Source organism: Panulirus ornatus, chromosome 17 (genome assembly GCF_036320965.1).
Source record: "Panulirus ornatus isolate Po-2019 chromosome 17, ASM3632096v1, whole genome shotgun sequence".
Lineage (NCBI taxonomy): Eukaryota > Metazoa > Arthropoda > Malacostraca > Decapoda > Palinuridae > Panulirus > Panulirus ornatus.
In genome coordinates this window covers 4,251,852-4,268,814 of record NC_092240.1, presented here as the reverse complement: position 1 = coordinate 4,268,814, position 16,963 = coordinate 4,251,852, and the positions used below count along the sequence as shown (strand labels likewise).

At 39.7% G+C, this 16,963-nt stretch overlaps 1 protein-coding gene across 1 annotated transcript in view; it reads left to right on the top strand.

The window, feature by feature from the left end:
• The window catches only part of LOC139754517 (tetraspanin-33-like), a 44,933-nt gene that overhangs the window by 11,058 nt on the left and 16,912 nt on the right, over positions 1-16,963 (top strand). The window contains exons 3-6 of the mRNA XM_071671809.1: positions 1,339-1,512; positions 3,858-3,992; positions 7,229-7,273; positions 9,967-10,083. Coding sequence (XP_071527910.1) covers positions 1,339-1,512; positions 3,858-3,992; positions 7,229-7,273; positions 9,967-10,083 — 471 coding nt within the window. The remainder of the gene's footprint in view (positions 1-1,338; positions 1,513-3,857; positions 3,993-7,228; positions 7,274-9,966; positions 10,084-16,963) is intronic.

The following is a 16,963-nucleotide window of genomic DNA, read 5'->3' as shown; positions in this document are numbered from 1 at the left end:
GGTTATTAGGTACAGTAGGGTTGAGGGTCAAGTCAATTGGGAGGTGAGTTTGAATGGAGAAAAACTGGAGGAAGTGAAGTGTTTTAGATATCTTGGAGTGGATCTGGCAGCGGATGGAACCATGGAAGCGGAAGTGGATCATAGGGTGGGGGAGGGGGCGAAAATTCTGGGAGCCTTGAAGAATGTGTGGAAGTCGAGAACATTATCTCGGAAAGCAAAAATGGGTATGTTTGAAGGAATAGTGGTTCCAACAATGTTGTATGGTTGCGAGGCGTGGGCTATGGATAGAGTTGTGCGCAGGAGGATGGATGTGCTGGAAATGAGATGTTTGAGGAATGTGTGGTGTGAGGTGGTTTGATCGAGTAAGTAACGTAAGGGTAAGAGAGATGTGTGGAAATAAAAAGAGCATGGTTGAGAGAGCAGAAGAGGGTGTTTTGAAGTGGTTTGGGCACATGGAGAGATGAGTGAGGAAAGATTGACCAAGAGGATATATGTGTCGGAGGTGGAGGGAACGAGGAGAAGAGGGAGACCAAATTGGAGGTGGAAAGATGGAGTGAAAAAGATTTTGTGTGATCGGGGCCTGAACATGCAGGAGGGTGAAAGGAGGGCAAGGAATAGAGTGAATTGGAGCGATGTGGTATACCGGGGTTGACGTGCTGTCAGTGGATTGAATCAAGGCATGTGAAGCGTCTGGGGTAAACCATGGAAAGCTGTGTAGGTATGTATATTTGCGTGTGTGGGCGTATGTATATACATGTGTATGGGGGTGGGTTGGGCCATTTCTTTCGTCTGTTTCCTTGCGCTACCTCGCAAACGCGGGAGACAGCGACAAAGCAAAAAAAAAAAAAGAAAAAAAAAAGATACTGAAAGGGATACAGCCCAATCCATGGAATGCTGATAAAGCATATGTCAAGTGATACAAGAAGCTACAGTAGTTGAATGCAGGTAAATGAGATGAATGTCTTAAGAATGTGAGGGTAAGATTTAGAAATCAGAGAAACCAGTACATTTTTGCAAAAATGGAGGTATTATGTAGATGTGAGGAAAAGATCAGAAAAGAATTACTAGAATGCTTTATTTGAGCAAGTAGGCACAAGAATCTATAAAGGTATTTTGGAAGGATAGAAAATGGGAGTGTGTTTGTTAGAAAGAGAGAAGAGATAGGGATGTGATGATGGATGAATATGCACTGACAGGACTTAGAAGTTAACTACATTTCACCACTTGTATAATAAAGATTAGTTGGTAGATGAATGCACTTTTTGTTTAACTCACAAATCTGCATTATTTTCTCAAGAAGGTATGTAAGTGTGCTATGAAAAAAATTTTTCTTTTAAGTACTTCTGGAGCCTGACCAACCTCCTCATCGTTGAGCTTCTGTTTGCTATTGCCTGCATTATATTCCCATGGAAGTCTCGTGAAATTCTAGAAATGGTCCTCTCCAAGCGCTTGATTGAAGACTATAGAGAGAGCAAGAATACACAGAACTTTGTGGATTTTCTTCAAACAGAGGTACAGTATTATCTTCTGGTAACACTCTACTTGTAAGCTGAAAAAAAAAATTTGTATGATGTTAAGTTATGATTATAGATATATCACATGATTTACGTGGCAGTTTTTAGATGTACCTGCTTTGGTAGGGTGTAATCGAACCTTAGCTTTTTGAGCAGAACCTTGAGTCTGTGCTACTTTACCTAGTTTCTCAAAATGTGTTGTTGAAGATATGGTGACTTGCAAGGCATGCTTGGCTACAGATGGTTTTGGAACTTTGTCCCTGTGACAGTAGGTGCTAGAAATCTATCCTCATAAGTAGATTGTAGCAAAGACCAGCTTTTCCTTTTGTAGTATAATTCAAAAGTGTACTTAATAAATTTTATTGCTTCTTGAAATTATGGTGCAGCATATTAATGGTTGAAATTTCATCTGGAAAATACTTTTGTGTTGATAGTGAATGGGTTTCACAACCAACTGTATTTGATTCTACTCTTGGGGTTGTAGTAATTGAATTCCATGGTTAGTTTGAGCAAATGTTCAACAGTGATGTTTTGAATGTGATGATCGAAACTGCTGTTTCATTTTCCAGTATAAGATACTTAATTCATTTATGTGAATATTGATTTATAGTTGATAGATTTTAAAGACAAACAGAAGTGAAGATTTTTCAAAGTATTAATTTCCCATCAGCAAACTGTGCATAGCAAAGCTTTGGAGCAAACACAATAGCTGAATAGTCAAATTTGTTGCACCACATATTTATTTTGTGGATGTGATACTATAATCAGGGAAACAGTCAGAGGATGTTTTAGATTTAGGGAAGGTAGGGGCGGCTGTAAGGAAGTGGCTGCCTTCACCCTAAAGGAAAGTTTTGCTAGTCATTTATTGGAAGCTAATTGCAACTCACTTAAAACAGACTGGCAACCCAATTTTAGGTCACAAACTTGGGGTTAAAAACCACTCACTGCTATCAGCCTTTTTGCCCTCAGTTAAATTCTCATTTGTTGTTTGACATCATCTTATTCATGTATGTCACTAACAATGTAGCAACATCACTAGAACAAACATTATGTGTCATAGATACCCCTAATTTGTTGATGAAAGTGCAACTTCATCATCATAGTGGAAAGGTAAATTAATTCAGCTATTGTAATAGCCAAATATGCAGTAAAAGGAATTATTTCTTTTATTATTTATATTGTTATACTTGTGCGAGGAAGTACCAGGAGAGATTGAGTGCAGAATGGAAAAAGGTGAGAGCAAATGACGTAAGGGAGTGGGGGAGGAATGGGATGTATTTCGGAAGCAGGATGGCTGGTGCAAAAGATGCTTGTGGCATGAGAGACGTGGGAGGTGGACAGATTAGAAAGGGTAGTGAGTGGTGGGATGAAGTAGTAAGATTATTAGTGAAAGAGAAGAGAGAGGCATTTGGATGATTTTTGCTGGGAAATAGTGCAAATTACTGGGAGATGTATAAAGAAGGAGGCAAGATGTCAAGAGAAAGATGCAAGAGGTGAAAAAGAGGGCAAATGAGAGTTGGGGTGAGAGAGGATCATTAATTTTAGGGAGAATAAAAAGATGTTTTGGAAGGAGGTAAATAAAGTGCATAAGACAAGAGAGCAAATGGGAACATCAGTGAAGGGGGCTAATGGGAAGGTAATAACAAGTAGTGGTGATGTGAGAAGGAGATGGAGTGAGTATTTTGAAGGTTTGTTGAATGTGTTAGATGATAGAGTGGCAGGTATAGGGTGTTTTGGTTGAGGTGGTGTGCAAAGTGAGAGGGTTTGGGAGAATGATTTGGTAAACAGAGAAGAGGTAGTGAAAGCTTTGCGGAAAATGTATGTATGGCTCATTGTGAAGTGCCTGAGGATTGGCAGAATGCATGCATAGTGCCGTTGTAGAAAGGCAAAGGGGATAAAGGTGAGTGTTCAGATTACAGAGGTATAAGTTTGTTGAGTATTCCTGGGAAATTATAAGGGAAGATATTGATTGAGAGGGTGAAAGCATGTACAGAGCATCAGATTGGGGAAGAGCTTTGTGGTTTCAGAAGTGGTAGAAGATTTGTGGATCAGGTGTTTGCTTTGAAGAATGTATGAGAAATACTTAGAAAAACAAATGGATTTGTAAGAAGCATTTATGGGTCTGGAGAAGGCATATGATAGAGTTGATAGAGATGCTCTGTGGAAGGTATTAAGAGTATATGGTGTGGGAGGCAAGTTGCTAGAAGCCGTGAAAAGATTTTATCGAGGATGTAAGGCATGTGTATGAGTAGGAAGAGAGGAAAATGATTGGTTCTTAGTGAAATATGTTGATATTTTTGCTGATAAAAATGATGTGTTGCTAATATATGAAATTTTTTTCAGTTTGAATGTTGTGGGATCACAGCAGATGGCTACCATGACTGGAATTCCAATGAATACTTCTACTGTGCAGATGACAACCCAAGTGCTGAGAGGTGTGGTGTTCCTCCATCCTGCTGTATTAACAGGAAGAACATGGTAAGTTTAGTCAGTTTGGTGTACATTAACATAAAGGAAAAGTTGTTCCTTATGCTCATTTTACCTTCCACACCTGAAATGTTTGCTGCATAGACCTGAGTTTCCTACACCTTTCACATTCAACCTTTGGAGAGTCATTAGAAACTAAAGCTTATTTACAGATGAAGGAATACTGGTTGCCTTGAGCTCATCAAATCAGGTGTCTCAGATTTATGCCATAGTGGTAGTAACTCAGCCTAACTTAAGCATTTCACCTTCCTGGCCTCTGCAGTTTTACTGGTTTTCTCATTTGACTTTTCCCATTATGAAGTAACATTGATTATGGAGGACTCATAGATTTTAGAAAAGGAAAATATGGTGTCCCAGCTTTTCTTAATGGTTTGCAGATTTTTTTTCCATATTTGTTCACCATTTTCCACTTTATGAGGTAACAGTGGGAACAGATGAAGGGCAGCCTCATTTACTTACGTCCACTCATTATATATATATAGCTCGCTAACACGGGAGACAGCGACAAAGTATAATATAGATATGATTTTTTTTATTATACTTGATTGCCATTTCCCACGTCAGCGAGGTAGCACCAGGAAACATACAAAGAATGGCCCATCCGCCCATAAACACACACACACATATATATGTAAAAGTGAGTGCTAAAATTACAGAGGTATAAGTTTGTTTGTTAAGTGGATCATAGGGTGGGGGAGGGAGCGAAAATTCTGGGGGCCTCGAAGAATGTGTGGAAGTCGAGAACATTATCTCGGAAAGCAAAAATGGGTATGTTTTAAGGAATAGTGGTTCCAGCAATGTTGTATGGTTGCGAGGTGTGGGCTATGGATAGAGTTGTGCGCAGGAGGATGGATGTGCTGGAAATGAGATGTTTGAGGACAATGTGTGGTGTGAGGTGGTTTGATCGAGTGAGTAACGTAAGGGTAAGAGAGATGTGTGGAAATAAAAAGAGCGTGGTTGAGAGAGCAGAAGAGGGTGTTTTGAAGTGGTTTGGGCACATGGAGAGGATGAGTGAGGAAAGATTGACCAAGAGGATATATGTGTCGGAGGTGGAGGGAACAAGGAGAAGAGGGAGACCAAATTGGAGGTGGAAAGATGGAGTGAAAAAGATTTTGTGTGATCGGGGCCTGAACATGCAGGAGGGTGAAAGGAGGGCAAGGAATAGAGTGAATTGGAGCGATGTGGTATACCGGGGTTGACGTGCTATCAGTGGATTGAATCAAGGCATGTGAAGCGTCTGGGGTAAACCATGGAAAGCTGTGTAGGTATGTATATTTGCGTGTGTGGACGTATGTATACACATGTGTATGGGGGGGGTTGGGCCATTTCTTTCGTCTGTTTCCTTGCGCTACCTCGCAAATGCGGGAGACAGCGACAAAGTATAATAAAAAAAAAAAAGTTTGTTTAGTATTCCTGGGAAATTATATGGGAGGGCATTGATTGAGAGGGTGAAGGCATGTACAGAGCATCAGATTGGGGAAGAGCAGTGTGGTTTCAGAAGTGGTAGAGGATGTGTGGATCAGGTGTTTGCTTTGAAGAATGTATGTGAGAAATACTTAGAAAAGCAAATGGATTTGTATGTAGCATTTATGGAACTGGAGAAGGCATATGACAGAGTTGATAGAGATGCTCTGTGGAAGGTATTAAGAATATATGGTGCGGGAGGCAAGTTGTTAAAAGCAGTGAAAAGTTTTTATCAAGGATGTAAGGCATGTGTACATGTAGGAAGAGAGAAAAGTGATTGGTTCTCAGTGAATGTTGGTTTGTGGCAGGGGTGCGTGATGTCTCCATGGTTGTTTAATTTGTTTATGGATGGGGTTGTTAGGGAGGTGAATGCAAGAGTTTTGGAAAGAGGGGCAGGTATGCAGTCTGTTGTGGATGAGAGAGCTTGGGAAGTGAGTCAGTTGTTCGCTGATGATACAGCGCTGGTGGCTGATTCGTGTGAGAAACTGCAGAAGCTGGTGACTGAGTTTGGTTTGGTAAAGTGTGTGAAAGAAGAAAGTTAAGAGTAAATGTGAATGAGAGCAAGGTTATTAGGTACAGTAGGGTTGAGGGACAAGTCAATTGGGAGGTAAGTTTGAATGGAGAAAAACTAGAGGAAGTGAAGTGTTTTAGATATCTGGGAGTGGATTTGGCAGTGGATGGAACAATGGAAGCAAAAGTGAATCATAGGGTTGGGGAGGGGGCAAATGTTCTGGGAGCGTTGAAGAAAGTGTGGAAGTCGAGAATGTTATCTTGGTGTATACATCTCGTCTTTTCACCCACCCATAGTATTATGTTTTGGCTTACAGTGAGTCAAAACTGTAAGCTGATGAACTAACAGAATCAAGTAAGGCAAGGTACTCTGTTAGTTGGTTATGTAAATTCATCAGGTTTTGAGATGCTGCTCATTAGTAGTTGTACCAGTGTTGTCCAATGCTTTGATAATTGGGTAACCATGCACACTTTGTGACTGGACTTCCATGTGTAACATTTGTCCAACAATTAGAGTTGACCAGTTACAGAGGCTTATAACAATGCAGATTTTATATGTTATTGAAGAATAGAGCTATGCAACAAAGATTTGCTTTTCTGAGTTATGAAAACTAATTATGTTAAACTCACTCATACCATAGAGGTTTTTTTTATGTATTTTTCAAATTATTACAAATGTTAATAATACCTTTAATTTCAAACATTAACAAGTATAGCATTTTCCATATTGACTTAATTTATTATTGTATATTCATGTGTACATACTTGAGACTACACTAAATTTGACTAATATTTATTAGATATTCTTTCTTTCATACTATTCGCCATTTCCCGTGTTAGCAAGGTAGCATTAAGAACAGAGGACTGGACCTTTGAGGGAATTTCCTCACCTGGCCCCTTTCTCTGTTCCTTCTTTTGGAAAATTAAAAAAGATGAGAGGGGAGGATTTCCAGCCCCATGCTCCCTCCCCTTCTAGTCGTCTTCTATGACACACAGGGAATACATGGGAAGTATTCTTTCTCCCCTATCCCCAGGGATAATTGATTTAATATATGAATAGAATTACATCAAGATGAATAATTCACTGATATCTGAGCTAGTTTTGAAAGTAATACCAAAGAAATGTTGCTAAACTGCTTTGGGCTTGCCAGTTTACGATTAAACACTTTATGCTTATGTGAATAGATTGTATAACATTTTGTTTTGATTGTGTACCTCTGTAGATAATTTTGCACCTTTTCCTTTCTTTGCAGACTCACTTTGACGTCATGTGTGGATATGGCATGCAATCAAAGAAGGTTTGTCAAATGCTTTTGGTTACCACTTGATGATTTATGTGTTTTTTCATATTTGTTCGCTGTTTCCCCACATTAGTGAAGTAGTGATAGGATGAGATGAAGAAAGAGTGCCTTCATTCACATACATTCTCTCAGTATCATGTGCAGTGCGTCAAAACCACAGCTATTATATTTAATTACAGTTTATAAGATATGGAACCTTTCAGTCTTGTGATGTATTCTACAGCAGTATTTTTAGGAAATATAAACTTTTCCTGGTTGCTTGCTCAGACACCTGAAAGTGAAGGAGCAGTTTGACTTAATGGTAGGTAGAGAGTATATATGGACTAATTGTTAGCTTTATCTTATTGGGTGGACATAGAAAACTTGTTGAAGATGCTATGAATATAAGGAGTAAATAAAAAGTTACTAAATGTCCTGAGGAGTATTTACTGGGAGAGTAAGGCATGTGTACAAGTTGGAAGGTGTGTGTGCACCAAGGATATGTGAAGTCACTGCAATATTTAATCTGTTAATGGATGGCATGGTGAGGGAGCTAAATGCAAGGTTTTTAGTGCACGGGGTGTTTTTATGGTGTGCTGGGTTTATGGGAGAACAGGAATGTGTGTATGAGAAAGATTGTCCCCAACCTGTCACAATTTTCACCTCAGGAGAATAGTTAAAGGAGACCAAGTGTCTTGTTACAAGAATTAAAATTGCATACAGTTTTATGAAAAAGGAAATATTCAACAAGCTCTTCGCATTATACATAAAGCCAAAACTAGAATATGATTTTTAGATATGGTAACTGAAGAGGCACAGAGCTAAAAGAGAAAGTCCAGAGGAGAGTGGCAAAGGTGTCAGAATTATGAATGCTGAGTTTAGATTTTTAAATTTAGATTTTTAGATTTAGATTTGCCCACCTTGGAAGAGTGAAGGGTGACTTGATTACAAACTAAGTTTTTGAATAAGATCAGTGATGTAGACAGTGGATAAATGGAATAAAATGACTGAAGATGTGGTTAATGTAGACTACAAAGAGAATTTAGAATGTGTGGTGATGTTTTAGAGATGGGATCGCTTAAATGTAAAACTCCCACAAATAGGTAGATAGTTACTGTTTGTAGATGACACACCTTTGGTAGCAAATTCTAGAGATAAACTCTAGAATGTGGTTACTGAATTTGCATGTTGAATGAGAAAGTTGAGAGCAAATGTGAACAAGTGTAAGGTAATGAGGTGCAGCAGGGAGATGGAATGGGAGGGTTTGAATTAAGAAAACCTGAAAGGAGCAGAGTGCTTGAGGTACCTGGTAGTGGACATGGCAGTGGATGAAACCATGGGAACTGAATTTAGCCATAGGGTTGGAGATGGGGCTAAGGTTGTGGATGTATTAAGGAGTAAGTGGGAGATGTAAGCCCTCCTCACCCACCATATACCTAGCTTCAACTGCCATAGTTCCAGTTGCTATCTTGTCCACCCTCAGGTATCTGAAACTTCCCATTAACTCCAGGTCTCTCCATTCATAGTTACATTCCAACCAATCTTCCTCTCACTACTGTTAAGCCTGATAATCTTGCTTTTATTCATATATATGCTCAACTTTCTCGTCTCACACACTCATCCAAACTCAGAGACCAGCTTCTGATATTTCTCGCTTAATCTGCCAGGTTGTTCAAATTAAGCTCATGAAACCTACGATGACTCACCTGTTATGCAGGTAATCATAACAGAACTCCTGGCTTTGAAGTGGTTCAGATTTTTATTATATTGTATGCCTTTTGATGTTAGTTGTATAATTTGATTTTTATTGCTGTTTTAAACTGAAAGATATTTATAGAAGTTGGTGCTATATTCTTGAATATATCTCCAAACTTGAAACTGAAATAATCACAATTAGATTATGCATGCAGAGCTGTAGAATAACAGAAATAGATAAGAAGTCATATGTAATATGTTCTTCCCTAGTGGAGTAACTTTCTTAAAGCTAATAGTATTTTGTTCTGGTATGTAAGATTCACAGAAAATGTAACATCAAATTTTGGAGAAAACCTCATTCGGATATATTAACAGCAGTGATATGGTAACTTCACTAATTATGTTCTACTCTTAGCTTTTTTTGGGCTTCGGCATTAGTGCACAATGCATATCTAATCATTACTCTAACCTGGTTGTTTCACACTGTGCAGTGCATAAATAGAAATGAAGCCACAGTGATATTTGATAGGCTAATGCAGTGTAAACAATAGCTTTTACACTGTAATTAGCCAAAATTATTTCCTGTTTGAGTGAGATTTAACTGTGATTTCTCCAAGGTTGCTAACTTGTATTTCTTCCTTACAGCATTGTCTAATGTAGAATTTTCTTTGACGCCTGGATGTGGATAGGGATCTCTGATTTCGGTACATTACACATAACAGCTAGAGACTGAGTGTGAACAAATGTGGCCATTTTTGTCTGTTTTCCTGGTGCTATCTTGCTGAAGCAGGGGGTAGCAATGCTATTTCCTGTGGAGCAGGGTGGCACCAGGAATGGATCGATGGCAAGCAAGTATGAATATGTACATGTGTATCTATGTATATGTTGATGTGTATATGAGTAGATGGGTCATTCTTTATTTGTTTCCTGGCACTACCTCGCTGACATGGGAAACAGCGATCAAGTATAATGAATAAACGATAAATATATATGATGAGAATGTCAACTTGTTTCAGCCCCACGAAGCATCAGACGTAATCCACACTGGAGGCTGTGTTACCTCCATCATCCTGTTCCTTACTTCCAACCTCTACTGGGCTGCTGGAGTCATATTTGGTATCACATTATTCCAGGTACTGTGTCAAACTTATTTTTCAGTAAATATCTTTAAACCATGCACTTGATCAGTTGTACTGTTATCTTTGAAAACATTTCTCATGTGTGTGTTCAACAAACATTGACATCCATTAGAATGGATGAACCAAAACACAGAGAGGTGTACTTTCAAAGGACAGGTCTTTCACTTTCTCAAAAATTCGCAAATATTTTCAGTTGTCTTCTTTTTCTGTCTCATAATTCTCTCTATATTTCAATTGAGGCCCAGCCTTGATGTGGACTTTTTTTCCATGATTGGAGCCTTCATCTTAAAAAAAGATGCAGACTGCCATGAGGTGTGGTTATGTGAATAGCCTTGAAGATCTTTGCTTTGCAACTAAGACAAAAATCCTATCTTTGTAACATCCACAACCAAGAAGGATTTTAATGTTGTGGAGTCACAATAATTCTTGAAATTCAAATTTGCGTTTACATATTCGCAGTTTCCTTGGTTATGCCTCAGTTTTTGGAATTTCATGGTCATATTTTTTAGAATTAGAAGGCACACAGTGGCAGCCACAGCATATGAATCTTCAGGTTAGCATGATTGGTGAGCGTAAATGATGCTCATTTTTTTTTTTTTTTTTTTTTTTTTTTTTTCTGTCTCCCGCGTTTGCGAGGTAGCGCAAGGAAACAGACGAAAGAAATGGCCCAACCCACCCCCATACACATGTATATACATACGTCCACACACGCAAATATACATACCTACACAGCTTTCCATGGTTTACCCCAGACAGCTTCACATGCCTTGATTCAATCCACTGACAGCACGTCAACCCCGGTATACCACATCGCTCCAATTCACTCTATTCCTTGCCCTCCTTTCACCCTCCTGCATGTTCAGGCCCCGATCACACAAAATCTTTTTCACTCCATCTTTCCACCTCCAATTTGGTCTCCCTCTTCTCCTCGTTCCCTCCACCTCCGACACATATATCCTCTTGGTCAATCTTTCCTCACTCATTCTCTCCATGTGCCCAAACCATTTCAAAACACCCTCTTCTGCTCTCTCAACCACGCTCTTTTTATTTCCACACATCTCTCTTACCCTTACGTTACTTACTCGATCAAACCACCTCACACCACACATTGTCCTCAAACATCTCATTTCCAGCACATCCATCCTCCTGCGCACAACTCTATCCATAGCCCACGCCTCACAACCATACAACATTGTTGGAACCACTATTCCTTCAAACATACCCATTTTTGCTTTCCGAGATAATGTTCTCGACTTCCACACATTCTTCAAGGCTCCCAGAATTTTCGCCCCCTCCCCCACCCTATGATCCACTTCCGCTTCCATGGTTCCATCCGCTGCCAGATCCACTCCCAGATATCTAAAACACTTCACTTCCTCCAGTTTTTCTCCATTCAAACTCACCTCCCAATTGACTTGACCCTCGACCCTACTGTACCTAATAACCTTGCTCTTATTCACATTTACTCTTAACTTCCTTCTTTCACACACTTTACCAAACTCAGTCACCAGCTTCTGCAGTTTCTCACATGAATCAGCCACCAGCGTTGTATCATCAGCGAACAGCAACTGACTCACTTCCCAAGCTCTCTCATCCCCAACAGACTTCATACTTGCCCCTCTTTCCAAAACTCTTGCATTCACCTCCCTAACAACCCCATCCATAAACAAATTAAACAACCATGGAGACATCACACACCCCTGCCGCAAACCTACATTCACTGAGAACCAATCACTTTCCTCTCTTCCTACACGTACACATGCCTTACATCCTCGATAAAAACTTTTCACTGCTTCTAACAACTTGCCTCCCACACCATATATTCTTAATACCTTCCACAGAGCATCTCTATCAACTCTATCATATGCCTTCTCCAGATCCATAAATGCTACACACAAATCCATTTGCTTTTCTAAGTATTTCTCACATACATTCTTCAAAGCAAACACCTGATCCACACATCCTCTACCACTTCTGAAACCACACTGCTCTTCCCCAATCTGATGCTCTGTACATGCCTTCACCCTCTCAATCAATACCCTCCCATATAATTTACCAGGAATACTCAATACTCAATAATTTATATAATGAAAATATCATTGGATTCTTGATGGAGCACAGACCGTGCAGTGCTCTAGGTGCTACAGAGGACTATCTAATAAATCATCTTCCCCACCAGTACATGAGGAACAAGGCCCCTCACCTCCCTTACCAGTATCTGAGAAACAATGCTCCTCACTACCCCCACCAATATCTCTGGGACAAGGCTCCTCGCCTCCCTGCCAGTAACTAAGGAACATTGCTGTTCTCTTCACGCACCACAATATAAGGAACAAGGCTCCTTGCCTCCCCAACCAGTACCTGAAGAACAAGGCCCTTAGCCTTCCCACCAGTACCTGAGGAACAATGCTCCTCACTTCCCTACCAGTACTGGAGGAGTAAGGTTCCTTGCTTAACCCACCAGTACCTGAGGAACAAGGCTCTTTGCCTTCCCAACCAGTATTGGGAACAGGGCTCCTCACTTGCCCCACCAGTATCTGAGGAACAGTGGTCCTCCATTCCTCCAACAAGATCTGAGGAACAGTGCTCTTTACTTCCCTCACCAGTACCAGAGGAACAAGGCTTCTCACCTCCCTCATCTGTATCTGAGGAACAAGGGTTTTTGCCTCCCAGTCAGTACCTAAGGAACAGGGGTCCTTATTTCTCCCACAAGTACCTTAGGAACAAGGAATATCATTTCCCACAACAGTACCTGAGGAACAAGACTTCCTCACCTCCCCCACCAGTACCTGAAGAACAAGTCATCTTGCCTCTGCTGCCAGTACCTCCCCCCACCAATACCTTGCCTCACTCTTTGGTAATGATAAGCTGTAAGGACCTATATATCATTGACAGAATGTTGGTTAAATTCTATGCTGAAACATTATTTTATCTTTCATTGGAGAGGAAGGAGGACCAAACTACTTGTGATTCTGTGTCAACAGATTCATTTCATGCTTGTCTATCACATAATTTGAACTATTTTTCAATTTTTCCCATACTGTGTTTATTTAGTGTATTTGTTGATATTACATGGTTAGTATTTATTAAAGTAGTTTTGGAACAGTTTATGTATACTTTTGACTTCCAGAACTTAGTTACATCCGTTTAAACTAGAATTCACTATTTGTTAATTCACGCAAGCTTTTGTTAGCTAATCTGTGAATTGCGCAATTCCTCTTTATAGATGCTCTGTTGAATTATAAGGGTAAGTGGGGTTTTTTTTTTTTTTGTGTGTGTGTGTGTGTGTATATTGGAAGGCACTTTCACTATTGTGGTGATGTTCTGATAGGACAGGAGGTAGTATGATGAAGACAAAGGAATTCAAACAGCAACAGACCATTGGGTCCTTTCAATGCTTTTTGTAATGGTGGAAGATATCAGAAACTTGCAGATTAGTTTGGTAGAAATTTAGAAGGCATATAGATAATTCAGAGAATAAACTTCAAATTGTCATTGTGACTAAGGAGGCACAAATACTGTAAGTCATGGACTTGAAGCAATTTATCAGTTTTTTCTTAAATGTATGTAGAGTACTGCTTTCAACCACTCTAATTTGGAAATTGTTCTGTATGTTTACAATCCTCTTGAAGAAAAAGTACTTCACATTATTCAAGGTAAAAGTCTGCCCATGAATCTGCATCCATTATAGTGAATAAAATCAGATGAGTCAACTCTTAAGTAACTTAATAGATCAAGATAATCAAAGTCTTGGATAATTTTGACATCACCTCTTAACCTTCTCATTTGTAAGCTGAATAGAATCAAGTCATTTAAGTTGTTCTTGTAGGATTTGTTTCTTGGTCCAGGGATAATCTTGAGAGCATGACAATGTACTCTCTATTCCATCTATGAATTTTTAAGGTGAGTTGACCTAAACTAAACACAACATTCTAGATGTGAATAAATTAATGAATTGTGGAGAGTAAGGATGATTTCCCTAGACTTGAATTTGAAGGTCCTGCCCATGAATCCAAGACTTTGTTCTCACTTTTCACTGCTTAAGTTCGAAGGCCCTTCCAATAAATCCAAGAATTTTGTTTTCTCCTTTCACATCTTAAATTCAAAGGCCCTACCTATGAGTCCAAGAATTGTGTTTGCTATTTTCACTACTTCTCTGCACTGCTTACTTGGTTTTAGGCAACCAGAGATACTGCCCAAGTCTTTTTCCTCATTTACCTATTGCAGTTCAACAGAATTCATACTTTACTTTGCCTTTTCATTTTTACTACTGACATATATAACTGCACTTATCGACATTAAAATTCATTAGCCACATGTGAGCCTAGTTCATCAGTGTGTCTATGTCAGTTTAAAGCTGTAGACATTCACGTTCAATTGTAGATTTATTTCCATGCTTTCTATCATCAGTGAGTTTTAATATCTTACACTGCAACTCATCATCAATTTTATTAATATATATGAGAAAGAGATCCAGGTCCCAAGGCTGATCCTTGTGGCACTCCACTTGATATGTGTAACCATACTCACGCTTAACCATTAAATACAACTCTTTGTTTATGGCCAGTCAACCAATTTCCTGGCTACTGAAGTACAATCCCACCAATGCCATGTGACTTAATTGTGCCAATCTCAACTACATACTGTTGAAATTAGCACAAAGAAACTGGAATTTTTGTGATGGTGTTTGGATTTAAGAACTTTAAGAATTGTTTGCACATGATGAGGCGGATTGTCTCCATAAAAAATGCAGTGATGCATGTGTAGAAAAATTACAAGTTAAGTAAGATTATCTGAGTTCCTATGAATTTCAATTTCACCTTCATACATATGACTGGGAGATGTATAAAAGAAAGTGGCAGAGGTCAAGGAGAGGTGCAAGGGTTCAAAAAGAGGGCAGGTGAGAGTTGGATGAGATCATATCATTAAACTTAAGGGAAAATAAGATGTTTTGGAAGCAGGTAAATAACGTGCATAAGACATCAGAACAGATGGGAACATTGGTGAAGGTGGCAAGTGGGAAAGTAATAACAGGCAGTGATAAATGAAAAGGAGATGGAGTGAGTATTTTGAAGGTTTGTTGAATGTGTATGATGACCGAGTGGCAGATATAGGGTATTTTGGCTGGGGTGGTGTGCGAAGTGAGGGTCAGGGAGTATGTTTTGTTTAACAAAGAGGTAGTGAAAGCTTTGCAGAAGATGAAATTTGGTAAGGTAGCAGATTTGGATGGTATTGCAGTAGAATTGATTAAGAAAGGAGGTGACTGTGTTGTTGATTGGTTGGTAAGGATATTCAACATATGTATGGATCATGGTGAAATTCATGAGGATTGGCAGAATGCATGCATAGTGCCATTGTACTACGGCAAAGGGGATAGAGGTGAGTGTTCAAACTACAGAGGTATAAGTTTGTTGAGTGTTCCTTGGAAATTGTATGGGAGGGTATTGATTGAGAGGGTGAAGGCTTGTATAGAGCATCAGATTAGGGAAGAGCAGTGTGGTTTCAGAAGTGGTAGAGGATGTGTAGATCAAGTGTTTGCTTTGAAGTATGCATGTGAGAAATACTTGGAAAAACAGCTGGATTTTTATATAGCATTTATGGATTTGGAGAAGGCATATGTTGTTGTGGATAGAGATGCTTTGTGGAAGGTCTTAAGAGTATATGATGTGGGAAGTAAGTTGCCAGAAGCAGTGAAAAGTTTTTACCAAGGATTTTAAGATGTGTATGAGTAGGAAGAGAGGATGGTGATTGGTTCCGAGTGAATGTCGGTCTGTGGCAGGGGTGTGTGATGTCCCCATGGCTGTTTGATTTGTTAATGTTTGGGATGGTTTGGGAGGTAAATGCATGAGTTTTCGGGAGAGGTGCGAGTATGCAGCGTGTTGGAGAGGAGAGGACCTGGGAAGTGAGTCATTTGTTGTTCGGAGATGATAGAGCTCTAGTGGCTGATTCGAGTGAGAGACTGCAGAAGTCAGTGACTTAGTTTGGAAAAGTGAGTAAAAGGAGAAAGTTGAGAGTAAATGTGAACAAGAGCAAGGTTGAGGGACAAGGTAACTGGGATGTAAGTTTGATTGGAGAAAAATTAGAGGAAGTGAACTGTCTTAGATAGCTGGGAGTGGACTTAACAGTGAATGAAACCATGGAAGCGGAAGTGAGTCACATGATGGGGGAGGGGGCGAAGGTTCTGGGAGTGATGAAGAATGTGTGGAAGGAGAGAACATTATCTCGGAGAGCAAAAATGGGTATGTTTGAAGGAATAGTAGTTTCAACAATGTTGTATAGTTGCGAGGCATGGGCTATAGATAGGGTTGTATGGAGGAGGGTGGATGTGTTGGAAATGAAATGTTTGAGGACAGTATGTGGTGTGAGGTGATTTGATCGAGTAAGTAATGAAAGGGTAAGAGAGATGTGTGGAAATAAAAAGAGTGTGGTTGAGTGAGTAGAAGAGGGTGTGTTGAAATGGTTTGGACACATGGAGAGAATGAGTGAGGAAAGATTGACATAGAGGATATATATGTCAGAGGTGGAGGTAACAGGGAGAAATGGGAGACCAAATTGGAGGTTGAAGGATAGAGTGAAAAATATTTTGAGCAATTGGGGCCTGAACATACAGGAGGGTGAGAGGCATGCAAGGAATAGAGTGAATTGGAATGATGTGGTATACCTGGGTCAACGTGCTGTCAATGGACTGAACCAGGGCATGTGAAGCGTCTGACGGTAAGCCATGGTCGCCACATCTGAGAGACAAAGAGCTAATAGAGAAGGTCTTGAGGAGAGCATCCAAGATAGCACTAGAGTTTAGAGAACTGATGTACAGGGAAAGGCACTAGGTTTTGAATTTGCCCACACTGGAAGATAGAAGAGCGAGGGGTGTCCT